This window comes from Phyllopteryx taeniolatus, chromosome 15, assembly GCF_024500385.1.
Source record: "Phyllopteryx taeniolatus isolate TA_2022b chromosome 15, UOR_Ptae_1.2, whole genome shotgun sequence".
NCBI lineage: Eukaryota > Metazoa > Chordata > Actinopteri > Syngnathiformes > Syngnathidae > Phyllopteryx > Phyllopteryx taeniolatus.
In genome coordinates, this window is record NC_084516.1 from 8,596,996 (window position 1) to 8,622,180 (window position 25,185).

Consider the following 25,185-nt stretch of genomic DNA (forward strand, 5'->3'; position numbering starts at 1 on the left):
ACTAAGTGGAATTTCTGATGATATATTTTTTGAATTTTAGTTTATTATATTCAGGATATTTAAATGTAATTTGTATGCATCATTGTGTTGGGCTGCACCACTATAATTTTTTGACTTGGTTTGAACAACTGCTGCACTAGATTTATAGCCATTTACGAAGGTATCATCATGTATGAATACTTTGATTTAAATCAAAAAAATTTTTAGACAATTGACACAATTTGGTTAGCACATCTGCCTCACAGTTCATATTCTCCCCATGCCTGGGTGGGTTTTCTCCGGGTACTCCAGTTTCCTCTCACATCCCAAAAACATGCGTGGTAGGTTGATTGAAGACTCTAAATTGCCCGTAGGTGTGAATGTGAGTGTGAATGGTTGTTTGTTTCTATGTACCCTGCGATTGGCTGGCGACCGGTTCAGGGTGTACCCCGCCTCCCGCCCGAAGGTAGCTGGAATAGGCTCTAGCAGCCCGCGACCCTAGTGAGGATAAGCGGTAAAGAAAATGGATGGATGGATGGACACAATTTGGATGCGCCCACTTTTTTTCTTGCCAAGGTATCAGGTCGGGACGCGGTATGGGCAGGTCGTCAAAATCAAGTGACTCAGACTCGTGTGCAAAAAAATATATATAAAATGTGATCAGTACATGTTGCTCTTGATCATATCATATCATTTCTGAAAGGGATGTAGTTTTTGAAGTTCAGAGGCGATTCATTTATTCCAGATGCAAGATTAATTTTATTATATCCCAGCCTTTACAGAACCTTTTTTTTTGTCTGTGACTCACCCACCAATACGTCCATCTAAATTACTCTACCTGAAGGACCACCTGACATGACTCATGTCGCTTCTTTCCAAGCTTACTCGACCACCCTGAATGAAGAATTAAATATGGGATGAGAGGACCAAAGATACATAATGGCTTAGTTGTATGGTCAAACATTGGATGAGAGAAAATGTCATAGAAATAACTTTGACCTGCTCATGCATGTCAGTAATAAGAGGCACAGCATGCTGTGGGTGTCGAGAAAACAAAGTAAATGAAACCAGGCAGGTGATTTATTATTTTATTAACTTAGACGAACACACCTTGATTTCCATTCATTCACGTCATCCAAGGTGATTCTGAAAATAATCTCGTTTGACTTTCCTATATACTTACAGTCTACTGTTGAGAGTCAAACAGATTCTGTTCTGGGACGCTGGTCCAATAGGTTCAAATAATGAAATCATTTTGAAAATAACGGAATAGAAATAAAACCAGTAAAACGTGCAACCTTTTGTAATGATTGACAAAAGCTTGATAAATTAAAGAGTAAACTTTCTTCCCTTGTTAAACTTTGACTTCAATAGCATAAAATTAATATTGCAACTTTATCTTTGCAAAATACAAATTTATTCTTGTAACAATGCCACTTTTTTACCCCAACAAAATAAGTCTTTGTCCCTTTTTCCTCACATCTATGGTTAGAGATGGTAGTTATTTATACACGTTATAAGTTATACAAGTATATTATATAAGATAGATAGACAGACAGGCTGACCGACCGACCAAACCGTTTATATATACCTCATAGTAATAATTGCGTTTGAATTATTTTGTTCAGGTCTTAAAATGTATCATACAATCAAGTCAGTTGAACTGTATCAGTATCAGGAAGATTTTTTTATTTTTTTTTCCTCAGGGCTTTTTTAATGTAACATATCACTTCCTGCTCATGCTTCGGCAGCCTGTGAACTCCTTCCATTTTATCCACCACCATATTACCCTTCTCATCAACCTATACATCATATCATGACAAAATCATGTGGGGATTAATGCCCTTTTACTTCATATAATTACATCGTATTGGTCTTTAAACCGCCCGGGTCCAATCCCCTGCCCCACCTGTGTGGAGTTTGCATGTTCTCCCCGTGCCTGCGCGGGTTTTCTCCCACATCCCAAAAACATGCATTAATTGGAGACTCTAAATTGCCCGTAGGCATGACTGTGAGTGCGAATGGTTGTTTGTTTCTATGTGCCCTGCGATTGGCTGGCAACCAGTTCAGGGTGTACCCCGCCTCCTGTCCGATGACAGCTGGGATAGGCTCCAGCACGCCCGCGACCCTAGTGAGGAGAAGCGGCTCAGAAAATGGATGGATGGATGTTCTTTAAACCAGATTGTTCAATCTTTTGTCAAAACGCTGCAAAACCCTACCTGCTAAGGACTCTGCTGTTATTTGAGAGGGTTACATAGTCATTGCACAACTGCACACTTTATTGTGTGTGAAATCATAGTCTCTGCTTTAGTTCAACATTTATGAGGTTGTACAACTTGAGACTCAAATAACCTCTCACAGTAGAGTGTTTCCACAACGGGATTATTTTTTTTGCTAATGACAGGTTTTGTATGTGTTACACTATTTTTCTCTCTCTCTTGTAGAGCGCATTACAACTAAAAGGTTGATAGTCTTGCAACATGTTGATAAATAAATCAAAAACTGAGCTGGTCATAAAAGTAAAGCCTCTGTCAAAAAAACAAACAAACAAACAAACAAACAAAAACAACAGGTGGGCAGTCAGCTGGTCGTCATATCAAGAAGCTGTGTTTTCAATTTAAATGGTGTTCCAACAATTAGTTGTTAGATGAACTATTCCCTCTTCTGGCAGTTGTATAACAAATAAACTCATAATTAAATTGTTTTTCAGTCAAGCAAACTATTTAATTTTACACAAGACAATTGCCAGAGCTAGACAAGGGAATATTAATTGAGTGTTAAGAACTTTGTCAATTGTGTGGAATTACTTGTTAATTAATTGTGTCTTCAAGCAATTGAGGGCTACAGCCAGGCAGAACTGCATTATGCCAACTTTTCACAGCGGCATTCTTCTTCATAAAGTCCTTTTTTAACATTGCGCTTGGTTTTTGATGTGTTCATGGCGCAGGACGGTGGAAGAACAATGGCAGCCCTGTGCAAGCATGTCCATTTGGCACTGGTTGCTAACATACCAGGCAGGTAGTAGCCTGGTGCCTTTTCCCACTGTTTTGGACGTAGTTACAAACGACAGCCCTGGCTTTAGAGGAGGAGATGTGATGCAAGTGCAACTTTTGTGGCTATGCTATATTTATTTTAAGCTATTATTTCTCTTGTTACAAATGCTAAAATCACACGTGTTTACCACTTTCAACCAACTTCAGATATGTCAAAGTATGTAATTTTTCTTGTGTCCTAAAGCTCGGGAAACACCTCATTTATTATTTTTTCTCTCGTGAGTGAGGAGCTGGGCGGGAGGCTATCCCAGCCCGGCCAAAGCCAGACTTCCCCCTGGACTGGTCACGAGTTAATCACAGGGAACATAGACAATGTTGCGTACTTAACAAATCCGCCAGAATCTCTTACTGTTGTCACCCTGAAATCACTCCACCACCACCTCTCCTACTGGACACGCCATCTATCGTGACAGCGTGCTGCCGTCCAATTTCTGCGCTTGGGGTGAACACCCACCCACCTTGTGCGCCACCACCCGAAGTGGCACAGCGTTTCATCATTGTGCTACGGCAGCACATTCACTCATGAATGGGTTAGTTGACGGTGCATTCCCCTCTGCTAAGTGCTGTGTGAAGAGGCCTTAATATGAAGGTGTCATTGAAAAAGGAGTTAAAAACCTTCAGAAATACGAACAATACATTTTTTTTTAACCCATATTCAATCATGGCTATCTTTAACTGTAGCAATATAGTTATAGTTGGATGTTTGAAGCGGGCAATACATCTTATTTCACTATTATTTCACTCACAACCACCATTACCTCCATTCTTGTACTTGATTGCTTTCTTGTCACTTGTTTGAAATCTTGACAGTCGAAGGAATAGAACATTTTGTTTTTCAAGCTAAAAGTATGCCTAAACGAGGGCTTATTTTTTCCATATAGCAGCACCACCAGCCATTGAGGAACTAGAGGCTATCCCAGCTGACTCTGGGCGCAAGGCAGACTTCACCCTGGACTGGTCGCGAGTCACCCACAGGGCATATTTAGAAAAATCAGCTATTCATGGTCGCATTCACACAGTCACTGTGTAGGAACTAAACCCACCCTGCCTGCACATAGTTCAGGCGAATGAACCACTACAGTCAGGCGAATGAACCACCACTACTACTAATACTACTTACTCCAAACATCATGAGCCACATAAAAAAAATCCAGATTAATAGAAAAGTAAAAACACATTTATCACCATTTACTCTATTCTGATGGCAGATCAGTCTGTCACCGGTGACAGCGTTGAATATATTTTTTCACAGAAAGAAACACCAGTGTGTCAAGGACGTTGTTTTATTACAATTCATTTTTCTCAAATAACATTTTGATTGTATTCAAGACTTTGTTTGCATGTTAGTTGACTCATTTCCTTTCGGTTACGCCACATGACCTTCAGAAGATAAATGGATGCATTATAAGGTGCACATTTCTCAGACAGGAAAATTTCACAACACGATTGTTTATACGAAGGCTTAAGCAAGGATTTTTCCTCAAGTACAAGACCAAGAAAACCAAAGTGTTCAACATCATTTGGCGGTGTTGCGTCTCTGCTTCTGTACATCTAAATAATTCATGATTAAAAAAGACTGGTGCCTCAGCCATCTGCGTCGGCCCACTCATGCCACACTTAATCACAGATTAAGACAGAGAATTTTCACAGGCAATCTTGGGTTCTTTTATTGCATTGCAGTGTACAACATTTTCTGTTTCGGCGGGTGAGTGAGAAACTCACTTCACACACCCTTTTCATTTGCACCTGACCCCACATCAAATATCTCTCAAGTCACATTTTATTTTCAAGGCATCCTTTGCATCAATAGTTTAATTTCATCCATCCATCCATTTTCTGAGCCGCTTCTCCTCACTAGGGTCGCGGGCGTGCTGGAGCCTATGCCAGCTGTCATCGGGCAGGAGGCGGGGTACACCCTGAACTGGTTGCCAGCCAATCGCAGGGCACATACAAACAAACAAGCATTTGCACTCACATTCACACCTACGGGCAATTTAGAGTCTCCAATTAATGCATGTTTTTGGGATGTGGGAGGAAACCGGAGTGCCCGGAGAAAACCCACGCAGCCACGGGGAGAACATGCAAACTCCACACAGGCGGGACCGGGGATTGAACCCGGGTCCTCAGAACTGTGAGGCTGACGCTCTAACCAGTCGTCCACCGTGCCGCCATAGTTTAATTTAATAAATTGAATTTTGGCATTATCTGAGTCATCATCAAATAATTGAGTCATATTTGTGTAACATAGATTAAGATCAGCATATGATAAAGTTCCTTGATTGCCTGTGATTGGCTGACAACCAGTTCAGGGTGCACCCCGCCACTCGTCCAGGGTCAGCTGGGATAGGCTTCAGCACGCCCGCGACCCTAGTGAGGATAAGCTACAGGCAATTAAATTTTTTGTAATGTTGCGGTGGTTTCTTGAGATACAAATGTGAACGAGACTGTCGTTCAGCCAATTCATTTGCTTTGACTTGTGAGTAAAAATTTGAGATACAAGCTGTATTTTGGCAAATCAATTTAGCTCACATCACAACAAGCAGCAGTTTGGCAGATAGTGAACATTTCTTCCAAAAACAGGCTTCAAGCTGTTTATTACCACTCCATGTTGGAGTGCATTGGTAAACTATACATAAAACAAAGATAATTACACATTGTGTATTTAAAACAATCACACAACTTTGCCTTAGAATTGTCTCCTAACAGACAGACAGATAACATAACAATACTCACAGACATACATTTTTTGTATCCCTTATGAAGAAAGACTGTTGTTACTGCAGTTTACTGAGGAGCTGTGACCGTCTCCTTGTATGTGATTGTCTGGATTATACTTCTCCCTGGTGGCCAAGGCGCACACACCAGAAGGAGCAGCACAATGTCCATTAAATTAAAGCCAAAATGTTGCTCAATTCCATACAATTTGCTGAATTTTTAAGGATAATTTGTTATACCCATCCCTTGCTAAAGCATTTGGAGAAACGTAACAGGTTGTGTGACAAAAACCTGTCAAAGATTTGATTAGTCATACTGCATTCAACTACCAGAAGGGGACAGTAATTCAATTGAAATGTAATTGGAAGAACACCATTTCAATGAAAAACAACTTTTGTCTGCCCACCTTTATGTCAATCCCTAATGGCAAAGCAGCAGTGTGACAGAAAAACAACCAGAAAGAATCCATTAAACCAAGAATGAAGAAGAAGCGGTAGGCTAATTGGGGCCAGTGGTAATGACTTGAATGCAAACAATATTGAATTGATACAGCAGCCATGAAGAATGAAAAAAATACCATAAGGTATTCACACAGAAAATTTATTCAAATTTAAATCTATCCATCCATTCATTTTCTGAGCCGCTTCTCCTCACTTGGGTCGCAGGCGTGCTGGAGCCTATCCCAGCTATCATCGGGCAGGAGGCGAGGTACACCCTGAACTGGTTGCCAGCCAATCGCAGGGCACAAGCATTTGCACTCACATTCACACCTACGGGCAATTTAGAGTTGTCAATTAACCTACCATGCATGTTTTTGGGATGTGGGAGGAAACTGGAGTGCCCGGAGAAAACCCACACAGGCACGGGAAGAACATGCAAACTCCACACAGGCGGGGCCGGGGATTGAACCTCGGACCTCAGAACTGTGAGGCAGACACTCTAACCAGTCTGCACTGTGCCGCCCAAATTTAAATCGATCATGATTTTTCAAAGACAAACCATGTTGACAAATCTAAATCTAATTCTAACAATGTGAGGTTTAGACCAATGACTGGGCCTTTTTTAATTAGATTCTTATGTGTCACAGAACCAGGCACTGAAGTCCCAATACAATTGATAAAGACAGGATTCCATTTGGCTACTTTTGTCTCCAGGCCTTTTTGTGCATGATGCCTGATTGTAAGGCTGCTATGGCAAACCGGGAACTATGAACAGAAAACGTTATTACAGTATTTATGTTATTCAGGGCCCCTTAGCCTTAAAATACCTGGCTTCACTCAGTGTCCATGAAGGAGGCTACTTCAAACGTCTCTTCAGGATTTTCACATTCTACCAAGGGTTAGTTCTATCTGAGTATTGTCAAAGGTTGTGTATCTTACATGATTTCTTTGGGTTCAGTACGCTATCTTAACGGTCCCCGGCCTTTTTTTCACCATGGGTCGGTTTCACATAACGACACATGGCACTACAGTAGAACCTCTAAACTGGAACACCCCTTGAAAAATGTTTCTTCAAAGTTGCATAAAACTTCAGCGTTAGAGCCTGATCACGTTCAGCGAACATTAAAGGATTAACTGTTTGGGTTTTTGGGTTTTTTGTGTTTTTTTTTAACACTTATTCCAAAAGAAGGACCAGAAGACCAAAAGAAGAAAGTGTTTTAGAAGACTGTATAGTTTTACAATAAACTTCAAGTGGGAGTGACAAAAAAACACACACACAGAGCATGCTTTGCCTCTTTGAACAATTGTGTGAGAGAAACAGCGAGAGTAGTACTTTCTTACAAGATCTCCATACCTGATATTGATGAAACCGTAAGACTAATGAAGCATCTTTTAAATTGGGGGAAACTCTTTCCTGTCAAGCTGTCAAACACGTCAACCTTTTTTGGTGCAGTTGCAGACGCAAACAAAAGCATGGTGGGTGGCAGAGAGTGAGAAGTACCCGGAGGTTAAAACTGCTAATACACTCAACTCTGAATATTAATTCAAGATTAGACGATTTGCTGCCAGGGGCAGAATAAACAGGAAGTTGATTTATTGCAATTCATAATAGCTGGCATACCTTCAGAAGATGAAAACCTTTTGTGAAAATGAAAGAGGCCAAGCATAACTAGGAAGATGATTTGTCAATTTGGAGATGTCTTTGCATGTGTGCATCTACCAAACAACAACAAAAAAACTAAATTGCCCTGTGATGTATTGTGATAAGAGGCTTGGGCAGGTTTTAACACAAATGCAATTTCATGGCAAAATGAGTACAGAAATATCACTGCAGTGGCTCATCATCATAAACACAACCTCAGCTGTACTTCTCCTCCTACAAACATGTACATTTAAAATCAGGGGAGTAACCAGCTAAGCGTGAAAAATGTTCAATGGAAAATTGCTGTTTGCCTTTCCTTTGGGTTTGCATTGCCAGTGAGTGTAGCCACCAGTCTCCTCCAGATTTAACTTCTTACATCTACCACACAGGTTTGGTATTTATCGCCATTTGTTTATTAGTAAGCGCGGCAGGATTACTGGTATGCAAAAACTATTTTGCTTGTTTCCACCAACTTTGGGGAGGAGTGGGCTTGGACCAGCACACAGTCCATCCAAAATTCGATGTGGATTCAGATAAAGGTGTAGAACCAGGTATTATTTCTACCCTATTTAGGTTTTAATCCAAAATATCGGTGCTCAACCTTTTTTCAGTTATTTATTTTTACTTTCCCTATCAAAAAGAATTTTAAAAATTCTATTGAGTGGTAAAGGTTATAGGGCACATTAATTGTGGAAAAGATTTTTGAAATTATTCATAGTGGTCTCATTTTTTAATTTCACAAAAACCTGGCATTTGAACAGGGGTGTCTAGACTTTTTATGTCCCATAGACAGACAGCTACGGAGAGTTTAGCCACTTCAACGCTGTCCTTGAATTTCCCAGGATGACCTCTGACCTCTGTATCTCTCCCTGCTCCTCCAGGACTGGCTGAGCAAGTTTGGTTACCTCCCGCCCCCGGACCCTGTGACTGGCCAGCTTCAGACCAAGGAGGCCCTGACGAAGGCCATCAAAGCCATGCAGAAGTTCGGCGGGCTCAAGGAGACCGGTGTCTTCGGTACGTGCATGTTTGTGTGTGTTTTCTCCATGACCACAGCATGTGTCAACGGGTGTTGGATGTTGAATGCAAATTTATAATCTCTCCTGAGATTGCATTGAGGTGAATAAAACATTTTGACAGTCTAAGAATGATAAGTGCACATCCTGCTCTCTCTCACAAACATTAGGCCATAAATCTTCATACACCTTCATGCACAGTGCACTTCCCGCTTACAGTTTTATTCTTTCATACATACCACTTTCCCAGTTTACATGCATGAGTGTAGGTACAAGAGAGGTAGCCAATCTGGAAGATAATCATTTCGTAGATACATGTGTGTATAAATGTCTTGTAATGTTTAGACTGTAATTTATTCTGATTGCCCAAGTGATCGGGCTAAGTACATGAATTTTTTTGTAGCAAATCTGAAAAGGGAAAAAGTTACAATTAAACTAGATTGCAAAAACTCCACCAAGGCAATCTAAAACAAAGGACATATTGTCCCACTCCAGTCCAGCAGGTGGCAGCAACACGCATGATAATGTGAATCCCAATTGCCACACACAGCAAACTGAAAAGAAATCCCTTTATCCATATCTTTACTCTTTTGTACCCTTGCTCAAGTAGTTTTTTTGCTCACTAACTAACCTCCTTGAAAACTCTCCATTTAACATCCCGGCAGTGTTGCCGTAGCCCTTGTCCTCCGCACGCACCCTAAAAAAAATTCTAAATGAAGCCTGTCTATTGCCAATATTGGCATTATGTTTAATCATGCAAACATGATCAAACCGTGATAAAACATCAGTTTCCACTAGTTTTTCATCTTGTACAGCAACTTGGACAGAATATTAGCAAACGAGACATGTATTTTTAGAAACGTGTCAAGGAAAAGCTACTAATTCTGTTAAAGACCCTGTGAAGTGAACTCACTTCTACTGCCAGCCGAGAGGCTCAACAAAAGCCTGTTAGCTTGGAAACTAGCTGGTGACTAGCACCTCGTGTCGCTGCGTGGAAAGCCCCGCGACGACATCTCCCGGATATATTTTTATGGCTCAAACTTGTGGGGATGTGTAGAGATAAAAAAGATGCTTGATAAGGTGGTGCCAGTTTTTCTGCAGGGTATGGTTTCACACATCCATTGGATACGCCCACAGCATTTGGTAGTGAAGTCAACGGTTCGATTTTTTACAATTTTGAAATCTCATTTTATCTACTTGGCGATTTATTTAATCATTCGAATTTGGCAGGTTTGTGAATAAATCTCTTTTCTGTGGTACATCAAATTTAGAGGTGATTTATATTGTACTTTACAAGGACTTCAAGCAAATATTTGTTTTGTATTTGGTTGATGGTAAACGCTTTTGTCTCTCCTCAGACCAAGCCACATTGGGACTAATGAAAACCCCCAGATGTTCTCTGCCCGATGTGCCTGTGGCTGAGGGGACAATGGGCCGCAGGAAACGCAGCCTGACCACTCAGAACAAATGGACGAAGAGGCATCTATCTTGGAGGTATTAAACTGTTGACAACATGAAATAAAACCCTTTGAGTGAGTTCAAAACTGTGCTTAAACATGACAAGAATTTGACTGACTAGCCTATTTAATTCCATTGATTCTTTGAAGTACAGTCTGACTCTGTTTATAGGCTTGCTAATCACATTAGTGCAGTGGAGAGTTAATTCTCAAACCAGTCACATTTTCAATATGCCCTTCCTTACTGTGGGTGGCCTGGATGACTGGGGAAATCTTTTGTCTAAATCTATTGATTTTAGGATCAATCTTTGCTAAAGGGATGTTGTGATACAAGCTAGCGAGACATTTAAGAAACACTATGCATTACTCTGCTTTCTTATGCTTCTGTATATAAAAATCCATCCATCCGTTTTCCGTACCGCTTATCCTCACTAGGGTCCCGAGCGTGCTGTTTACAAGTAGTGTGAGTCCGCTGTAATGTACTGATTCATTGGTGAGATACACTGTTGTGTTGGTATGATGTCACGCTTTTCAGTAGCAAAGGCAGCCGTCGCCATCCAGCCTAGAGATCCAGATCGGAGGTTTATTAGCCCATAGCATATTTCTGATGGTCTCGCCACTGCACATGAACTTAGGCTCTTTCAGCCTCACGACGCACATAACTATCAATTTGCTAAGGCAGCCTACAGCTCTCCCCACATAAAATCGATGTCATTCTGTGTCCTGGTCAAAAGCACTGGTCTAGCGGTTCTGTGGGATGATGAGTATGAGCATGTCAACCGAACCATAACAGTCCTCTAATCCCGCCACTGTCATCAGACTTCTGGCTACCAATGGCTATGCCATTCTGTCGCCCAACCTGTTGCCAGTTATGCCAAACTCCATAACAAGTAAAACATGTCTATTTAATGCTGTAAAGCATTGATTGCAATACCCTAAAACTACTGTTTTAAAAAGAAGGCTTAACCTTTTTCAAAATCGCAGGGAGACATAGCTGCAAATTGATACAAAATGTACATATTTTAAAACCATTCTTTTTCTGTCATTTACAAGGCTCCTTGTTTAATGTTTTATTAGCTCATTTCACTTTGCCTGTAAACGTTTGCATTTTCCCTGCCTTTTGCCATACCGCTGTTTCGTATAAACGGCGCCAATGTAGAAAGAGGAGGGGAACAATGCCGACTTGAAAAATTGTACAGAGGTAGGCAGTTGCCTCTGTATAAGGGTAGGGTATTAAGTGTAAGGGTGTTCTGCAATGCCGGGAGCAGGAGTTTGGTTTGAATTTTAACACCCCGACCTGTTGAGTGCAATTCTCACTGTCCGACAAATTTTATATGTCACACAAGACGCTGGTGCGGACATCAAATTGCAATACGCTACGAGAGGGAACACACAGTTACAGCAGTATCCCGCTTTGCTGGGATCTGTTGTAAAAAGCACTGGAGAATCGGCTATGGCTTTGACAAAGAAAGATTTTTGAGAGGTTCAATCTGAGTTGCAATATATTTAAAAAAAAAAAATCTACTGTATATTGTTGTTGCTAGCATTAGTCATATTAAAGACCTTGTAAAGCAAATTGATAAATTTGTTTCTGCATAAATTATTAATGTGCCTTGTTGTTGGCCATGAGTGCACGCATGTCACAGCAAAAAAAATAAATAAATGCAGGCAGGGGATCAGCATTGGCGTGGCCGCTTTAGAGCGCCTCATTGTTGTGCCTTGGAAAAGCTCCACGGTGATCTGGTGGGATATATTCCAGCCACCGGAGACTTTAAGCGGGTATATTTTCGTGACTCCAACACATAGTTACAATTTAGGGAGATGAAGTGTCATCCATTTTTCCAGATCATAGAAGTGGTATTTGATTGACATTTGACAGTTGAGCAGGGCGTGATTTCAGTGCATTCAGCAGACACGGGTTAGGGGTTACCACCACAACGTTTGAGAGCAGAGAGAATGGCATGATTTTTCACAATTTTGAAGCTTCATTTGATCAACTTTTCTCTTTTGTTTTTCAAATTTAGGAGACATTTTCATTTCACAAGAACATTCGTCAATAGGTATCAGTACTTTGATCTGAGCTAAATTGTCTCAACTGAAATTTCTGCCAATGATATGCAGAAGGGATGATCATGTCGACATTGTGTGTCCTCACATTCCCAGGTTGTGGCTTGTTCTAAAATATCTCTACAGCTATTCGAATGATTGCCATGAAATTCGGTGGCGATATCTCAGTGCCAGAAGGATGCATGACAATTCCTTTGCAAGCCTCTGTCTTGATGTCTCCTTAGTTTAGCTCCCTTTCTAAATTTATTCTATCACAAGACACGTCATTGAACATTGATGGTGCTGTTCTTCAAACTTTGTTGTTGTTTTTTCTTTATGCACTGACTGTTGTTGTGGTATTTTGTGACTCCGTAATGTGGTTTGGCACAGACGTTTGGAGCTTTGTTCCTATTACTAGGTATAGCCTACAAAACCCCTGAGGGTTTTTGCAGTTTTGTTTGTTTTGTTGTCTGTAGCAGCATTTCAGTTGAAAAAATAGATAATTGATTTCACTATAGTAACAATAATACCTATTCCTTTTTGTTAGTTCTATTACTTGAATTTTGGTGTGCAGCTGACAGCTTGTCTTCTTAGTTCAGCGGAGTGCGGTATTGCCTCAGGATGTGGTGTGTACCTGGTTATGGAAAACAAGTACGGTGGGGAAATCATACTTCTTTCTACTACTTCTGGAATGTGCGATGCAGAAAGCCTATAAAGAAAGCTTAGTGATCAACTATACGTTACAGTGTCCAACTGTGCATGTTTAATGAACAAAGGTTATGGTGGTGTTATGTTGAGAAGCAATAATAAATCACATAAAAATTAACGCATTTTTTTGCCAGTATACTGTACTTCCACCAAAGGTTAAGGTTGGTATATCTTGAAAATATATATATTTCCTAACATCACGCTGGTCAGAGTTTCATATGTGTGGGAGCATATGTGTGGGAGCGAATTGCTATGCATGGGTTTCTGGTAATGGTGTATCTTAGGTATACTATACTACTACATTTTTTTTTTTTTTTTTTTTTTTTTTTTTGGCTGCGATGCTCACTGATGGCAGTCAGTTGATTCTATGATGTAAGGCATCAGTCGTACAAAACAATTGCAACAATCCCGAGCATTCTTCACACTTGATGTACTTGGTCTCAAATTGTGACTGGAGTCGTCAGATGTCAGTCAATGATGCAGGATTTGCGAGTAGCGAGATGCATTTCAGCATCATTTTCTTTTCTTTCTTTGTTGGCTCGACAGAGGAAGACAGCCAGCACTTATTATTCGCTCCTTTGAATTTTCGGAGTTCCCAGAAGAATTTGCAGTGTGCCCGTAATCGTTAACAGAGAGTATGAGGGTGCATTTTAAAATGCGAGCGGCAACATGTATGTTATTCTTTACTCTTAATAACCATATTGCGTTTCTTTGAGCATGTCTGCAGTGGGCACACAGCCCAGAGGGGCCAAACCAATCTCCAGGGGACGGGTATAGATAGAGGTCTAATCTATCAGCCGCATGTTAAGACAAGGAAACCCAAATGCTTCAAGGTGTGTTTGGAAAAGTAATCCATCATGCCTTTTGGAAAACTAAGGTATTATAGCATAGGTATGAGGTCATCTAGGAATACTCAGCCAACAGTATCTGAGACACTGACCACAGCTGACACGGGCCACAAGATATTTCTAGTTTTTTTTTTTCATGTACAAGATAACTGCAACATTCAGTTAAAGTTGATCTGTAGTAGATTTTCTGTCACCAGTTCTACACTACATTTGATGGCACATTTGTGCTTGTGTGGCTTTTCTCTGGATACCAAAAACATGCATGTTAGGCTCATTGAAGACTAACTGTGTGAGTGAATTGAGTGTGAATAGTTGTCTACTTGTGCCCTGCAATCGGTTAGCAACCAGTCCAAGGTACACTCCGCCTCTTGCTCAAAGTCAGCTGGGTTGGGCTCCAGCTCACCCATGACCTTAATAAAGACCAGCGGTACAGAAAAGGGATGCAGAATGAATAAAGTCCATTTTCTGTTTTGAATAGTGTTAGCAGTTCCATCTTATTAGCCTCAGGGTCGCAGGGGAGATGCAAATAGCTGCTCCGGGGTTAATTGCCAAGTTAATTGTATCTAACTTGAACAGGGCTAAACTCTTCTTTCCTCCGAGGTGCAGCCAGCAAGTTGACATAGGGCCCAGCTGGATTTTGAGGCTAAGGTCTTTTATAGTTGCACAAAACTAGCTTGCTCACTCCTTAACTCTTCAAGGCATACATGTGGGAGCAAGGAGGACGTACAAACACAAACACACACACACACTATTGCTCTTTAATAAGGCCTACGTCCATCCATCCATCCATTTTTAATACTGCTTATCCTGGTCAAGGTCGCTGGGAGCTGGAGCCTACCACGGCTGACTTTGGGCAAAATCAGTCTGTATCCTGAACAAATCATAGGGCTAAGACTTAGATATGTCTTAATATTTTGACATTTCTTGGAAAACATGCCTCAAAAGTTAAATAAAACTTAAACATTGAACGGCCTCCGAGTGTAACGTCCGTAATTCTAAAAATAAAAATAAATGATTTCATCTCAGCGAGCATGTATAGGCTAAACGTCACATGTGATTTATTTTATTTATTTCTTTACTTTTTTGACAGACATACATTAATTTCAGCAACAGCATTATATTCTCTTTCAATTATTATGTCATGTGTCTTCAAAGAATGAGTAGTTTTTAATGTGTTTTCATCTAGTCTTAAAATATAGTTTGTTACTTTGTCTTGATAGTTGTACACGAGTTGCCTAGAATGCTGCTTGTACACTTAAAGGTTTTATGAGGTTAATAGCTTTCGCTTGGAACAAATAAAACTCTTTTCACTTCATTTCCCATGAGGAAATTATTTTGGGATTAGCACAACCGACATCATAGATCGGATTGCGTTCGATTTTGGAAGTTCAGCTATATCGTAATACGCTGCAGCCGGAGTTGCACGAGAGCTAACTTTAGCTTTTCCTAAAAATTCTCAGAAGCATTGCAAAAAGAAACAAATATTTATGCTGTTTGATGATGAATATTCACAGGCATCCTGAAATTGCATCCTGTTCTCATAAATGAGAAAACACAAGGTTGAATGGAGATAATTTCATTACGTGCTAGCATGTGCATAACTACAATTTGGTGCTGTTTTTACCACACCGCTAACATGAATAACACTGTTATGATGAGATTTAAAAATGGTAAAGATAATTCCTGTTTGAACCAGAATGAATGTTGTGACATTAAGCTTCTTTTTGTTTACTGACTCTGCCCGGTTTTCTTCTCATCACTTTGCAACAATGCCTGTCTCATTTCTTCTTCTGTCAAAGCAAAGGATGCACGATCTGTCCCGGACTGCCTGTTCAATAGCGCGTGTGTGTTTGTTGATGTAAGCACTTCTTTATGCCTGTATTATATTGGATTGATGTGGACGAGGCAGACAGCACGCTGTGTTCTCAGGTATTTATCTGTGAGTCAATGATGCACGCTCAGGAAGCTGTGTTCCTGTTAAACAGCCACTGGGCTTTAAACAGCATTGCAAAACTCTTACAGGTACACTTTTGTTGCACTCTCAAACTTTGCTGGCTCGCAAGATTATTACTTTCCAGCTGCTTGTGAAATTTCAAGAAAGTAAACATTTATGTTGTGATCGCACGGCCAACAGCTTGATCAGGCTGCAGAATCTGGCAGGGTGTTCATTGGCTCTAAATTTACATCTGTGGGGTATTTTACAATGGAGTCGAGTTTTATTTTGATGTTAGGACTAATGTCATGTGTATTTTATCCATGACATGTTTATTTGAGGGCTGCGCAGTGGACAAACGTCGGCACGTTCCTCTACCAGTTCTGAGGTTCTGGGTTCAAATCTCGGCTCTGGCCTTCCGGCGTTGAGTTTGCATGTTTTCCCTGTGCTTGTGTGGGATTTCCTCCCATGTTCCAGAAACGCACATGTTAGGCCCACAGCACAGCGAGCAACGCGACCTTACGTGACTGAAATGGACAACGGACTGTGAGGACTGAAGACTATCTCCAAAAATAGTTTCCATTTGTCACTTTCAATGCTAGACTGTTACAGAAGTTGGCCGCTGTGGACTTGAATTTTCAATTCTATGGTTGTCATGATTTTCTTGTGTCATCCCAAACACACACATACGCACACACACACAAAGCCGATGAAAAAGATAATCATTTAGTTGTCCTATGAGCAGAAGTTGCAGAAGTCTTATGCAACAGTATGCACGACTGTAGTTTGAATGTGTTTTTGGGCAACATTTTTTTCAACAGTTTGGTTAAATTCAGAATTATACAACCTCAGGGTCATTTGTATGGTAGAAAAAGGCCTTTATTTGTCAGGGTCATTTGTATGGTAGAAAAAGGCCTTTATTTGTCAAGCAATGTTTTTTTTCCCACAGTAGCTAAATAGACAGTAGCTCTACAGAAGAAAAAAACCCCATCAATTTTCTATACTGCTTATCCTGTTCAGGATTGCTGGGCGCTGGAGCCTATCCCAGTTGACTTCGGGCAAAAGGCAGACTACACCCTGTTCTTGTCACCAGTCAATCACAGCGCTCATATGGGGACAGACAACCATTCACGTTCACACCATCACAGAGAGGCACATGGGCCCATGGCGCTTGCAAAGACGTCAGGCATGTACATATTTATAACGCCTAGCAATAAGAAGGAGCTAAATAAGCAGAAGCAGCTGTTCATGAATAATAAATACTGTATGTGCAGATATGCATGATTATCCATAAAATAAACTAATGATTTATGTCAAGTAACAATATAAAATCCAAAGATGGCCTTAGAGTGGGCAGCGCAGTGGTGTAATGGTTAACATGTCTGCGTTCTGGCTTTGAATCTTCGCTCGGGCCTTCCTGCGTGGAGTTTGCATGTCCTCCCCTGTACTTACGTGGGTTTTCTCTGGGTGCAGAAACTTCCTCCCACATTCCAAAGAGAATCAGTCAGACCAACAGGTGTTAATGTTTGTCAATATGTGCCCAGCGATTGATTGGTGATCATTCCAGGACTTTTACTGGTATAGAAAATGCATTGAGGGTATTAGAGTACAAACAATGTACTACAGTCATCAATAGTAGTCGTGTATCTCTAAAGATGAGAAAATAATGTTTGCGTATAACTGTGTAGCCAGAATAAAGGAAACAAAAAGTGTTTTACAGCAGTTAGGGTAGCATAGTACGGAGCCCCCCTGGTGCCAAGGTATGAGAAAAATAAAATTCATTGATAATCTGCACCCTCAGTTTAGTAATCCGTACTCTCAGTTTAGCAAATGTCTGGTGCTCCGTATACCTACGTATATCTACGTCAAGTGAAGTAAATTCTATTTGTATGTTATATTCTTACTCGAATTCTGTGTATAAGTTGTCATGTCGTGATATATCGTACATCCCATTTTTTCAACTGAAAGGCAATATTGCTGTAGTTCGAGGGGGTTGATCATTATATAGCAGTACTAGCAGGACTGGCTACAATTAGCCTGCGTGTTTCCTAAACACAGTACTAAATTGAGGGTACAGTTTACTAAACTGAGGGTACAGATTACTAAATTGAGGGAACGGATTACTAAATTGAGGGAACAGATTATCAATGAATTTTATTTTTCTCATACCTTGGCACCAGGGGGGCTCCGTAGCATAGAGAACTTCTGGGTTTGTATTTTATTTAATGTTGTGAGAAGAGAGGAAACGTAAGTTCTCTTCATAGTCTTTTTTTTGTCAGTAAGAAATAGGAAAATGAAATGAGCACAGTGGTGCAGACTTAATTAGGGCAACTTCCTTGGGGGGAAAAAATGAACCCAAAATCTGTGGTGGACTAAAATCTTATCAATAATTGAAAATGTGAAATTTACAAACTGATGCAATCCCTGTGTAAATCCAATTTTGGCGAGGCACCACAGAGAAATAGCACATGGCTCGTTTGTTATGCGTCCACAGTCACCTAATGTAAACACAAGCATTTGCCTGGGACTCCGCACGTCATCCCAGTTGCAGGACAACAGGGCTCTGACCTTGGGCGACTTCACCGCGATTGCCCCGTGCGCTCCCGCGAGCCAGCACGCACAATATGGATACACATATGTTTTTATTTACACACCGAACGCAATCACCTGCCCTTGTTCTTCCGAATTAGCTTTAATAAACCGGTGAATTGTCTGTGGAGGATAAGCAATTTGCAACGACCTTGGAAAAGTGTGGAGCAGCAGTCAGGGGCGATTCTGCTCACGGTGTAAATAAATATGCTGCGTGTGGGCACATCTGCGTATAGAAAAGTTGTAAAAATTTCACCAGAGAATCTGATCATGTTTTGAGGTGGCTTCATGCATGCATACCAATGAGGTGCAGCTCATCTTTCAAACCTCCCTCGTGCTTTTTAGCTTGTATTAACTAATACTGACTGTGTGCTTTATCACATGTTGACACATTTGCTAATTGAGCATATAATTTAGCTGGACTAATTAACTCATTGACATCACTGGGTGTGTCGAAAACATTGGCAGGTGAATATTAGAAGATGAAAGATTGAAGAGTTTGAAAGCATCTTATTAGAAAGATTTGATATGATGAAAAATGGCGCTGCCCACAAAGCGGAACCACTGAAGTCAAATCAGTTCAAAACGCCGTCAAGCGTGACGTAAGGCGGGACATCAGTTCAGCCACCATCAAAGGAGTGTTTTGCTTCCTCTTTGTCTTTTGTGGCCTTTTTTTTTTTGCAATAGTTGTTCAATAACCTGTCCACCCATCAAGTGTGAGATTAAAAGGGGTGTTTGTGCTTAAAAACTGCTAGCAAGAACTGAATGTAGCCGCACTTCACGAATGTACTACTGACAGGTCATACTGAAAGTTTTAACAAAAATGACAAAAAGTTTGTTGTTTTTTCAATTGCAAGCTCCTGTTTTATACAATCTCGTAAATCCTTTGTATGTGCCCATTTGTGAAGTTGTCTTGGAGTGAGCCATTCTCCACTTCACTGTTGGGCGAAGGGCTAATTTACATACTAACCACCACACATCGGGTGTCTCCATCCATGACATGATCACCTGGGCTGGGCTAAAATCCAGAGCCACTTTCAGTCGACTGCCAGACTACACTGTCAGAAATGCTATCATGCAGTCATGATAAGAAAAGCTGGACTCACCATTTGCCCAGCAGTAGATGGGTTGGGGTATACGGGTACGGTCGCTCACTTGCATGAAACAGGCAAATTACAGCGAGTTTTGATCTGGAGAGTTAGCCCATGAACTGCATGGACTGTCTAAGCCTGCTCAGATTAGAGGTGAAACATCATCTCACACATGACAATATTCACAGGCATGTTCGTACTTCGATTTCCAATGTTGACCATGGTAACGCTGATTCTGGAATTTGAATAGAGCTCACAAAGTTTCCACTACACCTCTTTACCTGCGTTAAACAATATTCTGGCATCACTGTGGTGTAATATGTTTGTAAATAGCAAATTGGTTTATTGCAGTGGTTCTCAAACTTTTTATACCAAGTACCACCAAACCTTAACTCTCCAAGTGCCACCATAATGACCAAAATTTAAATACAGTAGCATTGTAAGCCTACGTGTCCATCAAAAACTGATTTTGTATTCCTAAAAAAGCATATTTCATATCTTAAGCCACTGTAACATTACGCACAGTTTGAACACTAACACTGTGTTTGAATGGAGGAACATACAATTGTGGAAAAAATGAACCCAAATAAAACTTTAAAAAGCTCCTAAAGATGAAATGCAAATGCATTGTACTAAAAAGTTAACTACAACTGAACTATATAGGCAGTGATTATTTGACGTACCAACAGAGGGAATGCTTTTTTCTTTTCACTTTGTTGGCTCACTCTATTTTGGTGAAATTTACTTTTGTGATTGTTTCCCTCACGGGATGAATAACATATGTATGTATGTATGTATGTACACGGTGGACGACTGGTTAGCGCGTCAGCCTCACAGTTCTGAGGACCCGGGTTCAATCCCTGGTCCCGCCTGTGTGGAGTTTGCATGTTCTCCCCGTGCCTGCGTGGGTTTTCTCCGGGCACTCCGGTTTCCTCCCACACCCCAAAAACATGCACTAATTCAGGGGTAACTAGTCAGAGACTAAGAGACACTTTTTTTTCCGTGTTACTGCAAAGAGCCACATCATACACATGGGTACACATGAACATCATCTTTTAATCATCATTGCTTCTTTCACATCTATGCCACGGGTTCTGTCTTTTAATGGCACAATATCAAGGAGTTCTTCTTTGATCATACATTCATTTGACACAGACCGTGCAAATATTGCCAACTGAGGCTTGTCTTGTATGTCACAACTCTCATCCAATGCCACACTAAAATACTCACATGCTTGAAGGTCAGAGTGCAACTGTGATTCAACAGCTGTATTAATATCCGATATTCTGCGTTTAACACTGTGGCGGGACAGTTGAACGTCTGATACGCTCCGTTTTAGTTTGTCGTCTCCAGGAGCCAAGATTTCAAAGGCGTCAATGAGGCATTTTTTAATGAAGTCCCCTTCGTTGTATGGCTTTTTAGCCCGTGCTATGTTCCAAGCCAGCTGATATGATGCAAGCGTTACGGTCTCAGAGTGTTTTGTAAATTTTTTGAAAAACTGCACCTGCTTTTCTGCCTTGCTTTTCAAAGCGACCAACTTGTTCTTGCGAAGTTCAGTCCCTTTTGGAAATTCCTGTTCGATGTTAGGGTGGAGTGAGCTGAAGTGACGCTGAAGATTTGAAGCTTTGAAATGCGCTAATGCTGCGTGACATATAAGGCAGATCGGCTTGCCATTACGTTTAACAAAAAAATATAAACTCTCCCACTCTGGCAAAAACGTCCTGTGTTCTTCTTCATATTTTCGTTTGGCTGTGCTTTTTTTCCCTGCCATTTCAAGAGGTAACTTGACGGAAATTGTTTACAACACAAATGATGTCACACCAAAGATTCTCTCGTCGCTCGTTTGACGTCACTCAAACAGGCTTACATAGTCAGTGTGCCATCTAGCTGAAGGGGGACTGAATGACAGCGCCAGCCAAGCATTTTTGACGCATGTCATGTGACAGCTCCTGAAGAGCCGCATGAAACTAGTTAAAGAGCCGCATGAGGCTCGCGAGCCGCGGGTTGGCCAGGCCAGCACTAATTGGAGACTCTAAATTGCCCGTAGGTGTGAGTGTGAGTGCGAATGGTTGTTTGTTTATGTGTGCCCTGCGATTGGCTGGCAACCAGTTCAGGGCGTACCCCACCTCCTGCCCGATGACAGCCGGGATAGGCTCCAGCACGCCCGCGACCCTAGTGAGGAGAAGCGGCTCAGAAAATGGATGGATGGATGTATGTATGTATCTATCTAGTTATCTAGCTATCTAGTTATCTATGTCAGTCTACTGTAGCTTTATATGTAATTTATTTTTAGGGTTATTTTACTGGTACTTTCTGCTGCTGCCATAAGCAACAACTGAATGAAACCCCAAAACAATAATATACATATGGTGTACCGGTACTATAATACAAAAACAAAAACAAAAAACTGCAGACAATAAAGTAATACAGTATAATATTCTCATGTACCTACATTAGTGAAAATATTGGGCACCAGTCGTCTCACTATGATGCATTGCAGTTGTATTCCACTGCAAACTGCATCCACCGTAAGAAATAACTAAAATATGCTTCGAGAAGTGATTTAAAAGAATTGAGAGATCTTAATCCTGTCTGGCAGGTGTTTAAAAGTGTGACTTTGACACACACAAACGGTCCAGTCACCTTCACGAGTGATCTGAGACGTGGGAACAGCTGCTCAGACTCACCAAGATGAAAGGTCTGACATATACCTAGGGTGAAAGTCGCTATTCAAACTTTGATATCCTCATCTGCGGAGGTCTATTGGGACATGGAAAATGACATTTGCACTACTGCACAATAAATGAGTTTCCATTATTTAACGTTTAAGAATCTTTCTGGATGTGACTTCCATCCATTAAGTTTCATTCAAATACTGTACTCCTCTCTGTTTTTCTCATCCCAGAGTGAGGACATTCCCAAAGGACTCGGCTTTACTGGGCAGGGACACCGTTCGAGCCCTCATGTATTACGCCTTGAAAGTCTGGAGTGACATCGCACCTCTCAACTTCCACGAGGTGGCAGGAAACGACGCCGACATTCAGATCGACTTCACTAAGGCCGACCACAATGATGGATATCCCTTTGACGGGCCCGGAGGCACAGTGGCCCATGCTTTTTTCCCTGGAGAGAGGTTCACCGCTGGGGATACGCACTTCGACGACGACGAGGCTTGGACCTTCAGATCACCAGGTAGGGCGGGACGTTCTTTCTACTCGCCTGTTCCTATACATGTGGCCAAGAATGGTCATTGACTAACTTGAAAATTACAAAAGTAAAAAAAAAAGAAAGAAAGAAACTACTTAATGAAAATCAGGCATTGCGGTATTTTGTTGTTTGTTTTTTGTTTTTTTTATGTGCTGCTATATCAGTGACCTTTATGGGGTTTTCTTTCTTAATATGTCGGGTACCTCTTTTTTGTCTATGTGTTTATGTATAAAGTATGATGAGGCCCTTTTAGTAGACTTTCACAGTTCCGTAGTGACTTAAAGGTTCTCTAGCCAAAACTAGAACTGGCTTCATTAAGGATTCAGGCATTCCCTTCAGGCTCCTTCATGTTCCATTCTCTTTAGTTAATATTGGTTTGTCATTATAATGTGAATTTAAAATTTAAATAGTTTCTCAGGCTGTAGAGCAGAGTTATGACTAAAATAGTGTCGACTCCACCCCCCAAGATTATTGAGGTCTGAAATATTTCCTCTTAAATTCCTTCAAATGTTATAAACATTAAATTTCACCAGTCCTATTAAAGTACTATGGCTTATTAAGAAATATTTTTTATAGGAATAGCCAGCGATTTTTTGATCATTAATAACTAATGACAAATTAAAGAACTACTTCCTTAACGTTTAACTGATAAACCATCAGGTTTAAAAGGTCAGATTTCATGAAAAGTTTTTCTGTGTTGTATAAGCTCTGTGCTAAAAACAATCAATAATGGGCATTTGAACACAATGAATGGTCTTTGACAGCTGAATACAGATGAAGCAAGGCTGTTTTGAAGCCCTCATCGTTTTGCATTTCAAGATAAATTGTTTTACTCGTAACAATTGCTAATATATGTTTTCTTTTGGTTAAATACAGTTCAGCGGTGGCCTGAGAGTAACTCCACTTATGAGTTTTTCAAGATACAGGCTGTCATTCAACAGATTAGATTTTTTTTTGCTTTGATTTGCATGCAAACATTTGAGATATGAGTGCTGTATGGTAGCAGTGAACTCAACTTGCTTCGCAACAAGCAGCAGTTTGGCCGATGGTGTGGAACTCTTCAAAAAAAAAAAAAAAAAAAAGCCTTCAAGCTGTTTAATGCCACTCCCAGTTTACTGTCAAAATAAACATTAAAACAAAGATAATTACATGTAGTGTATTTTAAACAACCACATTGCATTGCCTAAAGTCTGCTTAGCTTAATGTTAACAAACAATGCTAAACGCCACAAATGGGCTAACAAATAGCATCGATATGGCGATGTTATAACGCTTTAAGCAAAGGATAATTGAACACAAATAGTGCTCTAATGTATGTAGAAAAACAATATAACAATACTCACAATCATGTTCTTTATCATCTGCGAAAAATGACATATGACTGCAGCTCACCAAGTCACTTGCAGAAGTTGTCAAACACTCCTTCATTTGTATGTGCATGACTGCATTACACTGCCCGCCAGCGGCCAAGAGGCACATGTCAGAAGGAGCCGCAATGAATTAATCCTGATGCAAAAACTGTTTAATTCTTTACATTCTATTTAAGTATGTCATTATTGCTATATGTTTTTTTAATCAAATACAATATTATACAGTGCTATTTTCCTTGTTAAAAAACACATTACATTTCTTTCTGTTGGGTTTCTGGGGAGGCTGGAACGGAATAATGAAATTTCCATTCGTTTCAATGTGGAAAGATGATTTGAGATTCAAGTGTTTTGAGTTATGAACGTTGTCACAGGATGAATTAATCTCATATTTCAAGGCACCACTGTATATGGTATTCTTCAGGTTTGCCAGTCAACATTTTTCCTTTTTCACACAGAAGCATCCCTACGAGTTCAACTGATACTTACGGTGAAGTGGTCTTAATACACTCAATTTGAGTTACTTTCACCTTTAAATTGGAGTCGATGAATTGTGTACCCATTGGGAAGCTGATTGGGGAGAAACAGCCTTCCCATCAAATAAGACCCATATTCAGATTTTCATAAAATGTTTGTCCGTAGCTGTCAAAATGATTATTACGCTCGCATTCCACTGAGCATCTGTTGGCCCTTAGATATTTTTTCTCAAATTAAAGCCCCTATGAAGATGGATGACATATTACAAAATGTTATGCTTTGCTTCAACCCCCTGTGGAGAGCCAGAGATGCGCCATGTGCCAACCAGTAGTAGAAGTAGCCTGCAAGCCCCAATCCCCTTCTTAAAGAAATCTCTTTTTTTCTTGCCAACCTGGTAATATGATTCCAGTTAAATGTTTACTTAAATGTAACCGCGAGGATAAGTGGTACAGAAAATGAATGGAAAGATGGATGTCATCAACTTACAAAGTCCTAAAGTATAATTATCTCTTCAAGGTCTTGCACTTGGTGTGTCAAGATCACTATGAAGTGCCTTTGGTGTTGTGAATCACTCAATCATCATCAAAATATAGCAGAATAATGAAACTCTGAGGTCTTATT

At 40.5% G+C, this 25,185-nt stretch overlaps 1 protein-coding gene across 3 annotated transcripts in view; it reads left to right on the top strand.

Annotated features, from left to right (window-relative positions):
• The window catches only part of LOC133465009 (matrix metalloproteinase-17-like), a 120,806-nt gene that overhangs the window by 74,675 nt on the left and 20,946 nt on the right, over nt 1–25,185 (top strand). For all 3 annotated transcript variants that reach the window (XM_061747311.1, XM_061747309.1, XM_061747308.1), the window contains exons 2-4: nt 8,711–8,843; nt 10,201–10,336; nt 22,420–22,706. In XM_061747311.1, the coding sequence (XP_061603295.1) occupies nt 8,804–8,843; nt 10,201–10,336; nt 22,420–22,706 (463 nt within the window). In that variant the 5' untranslated portion in view covers nt 8,711–8,803. The remainder of the gene's footprint in view (nt 1–8,710; nt 8,844–10,200; nt 10,337–22,419; nt 22,707–25,185) is intronic.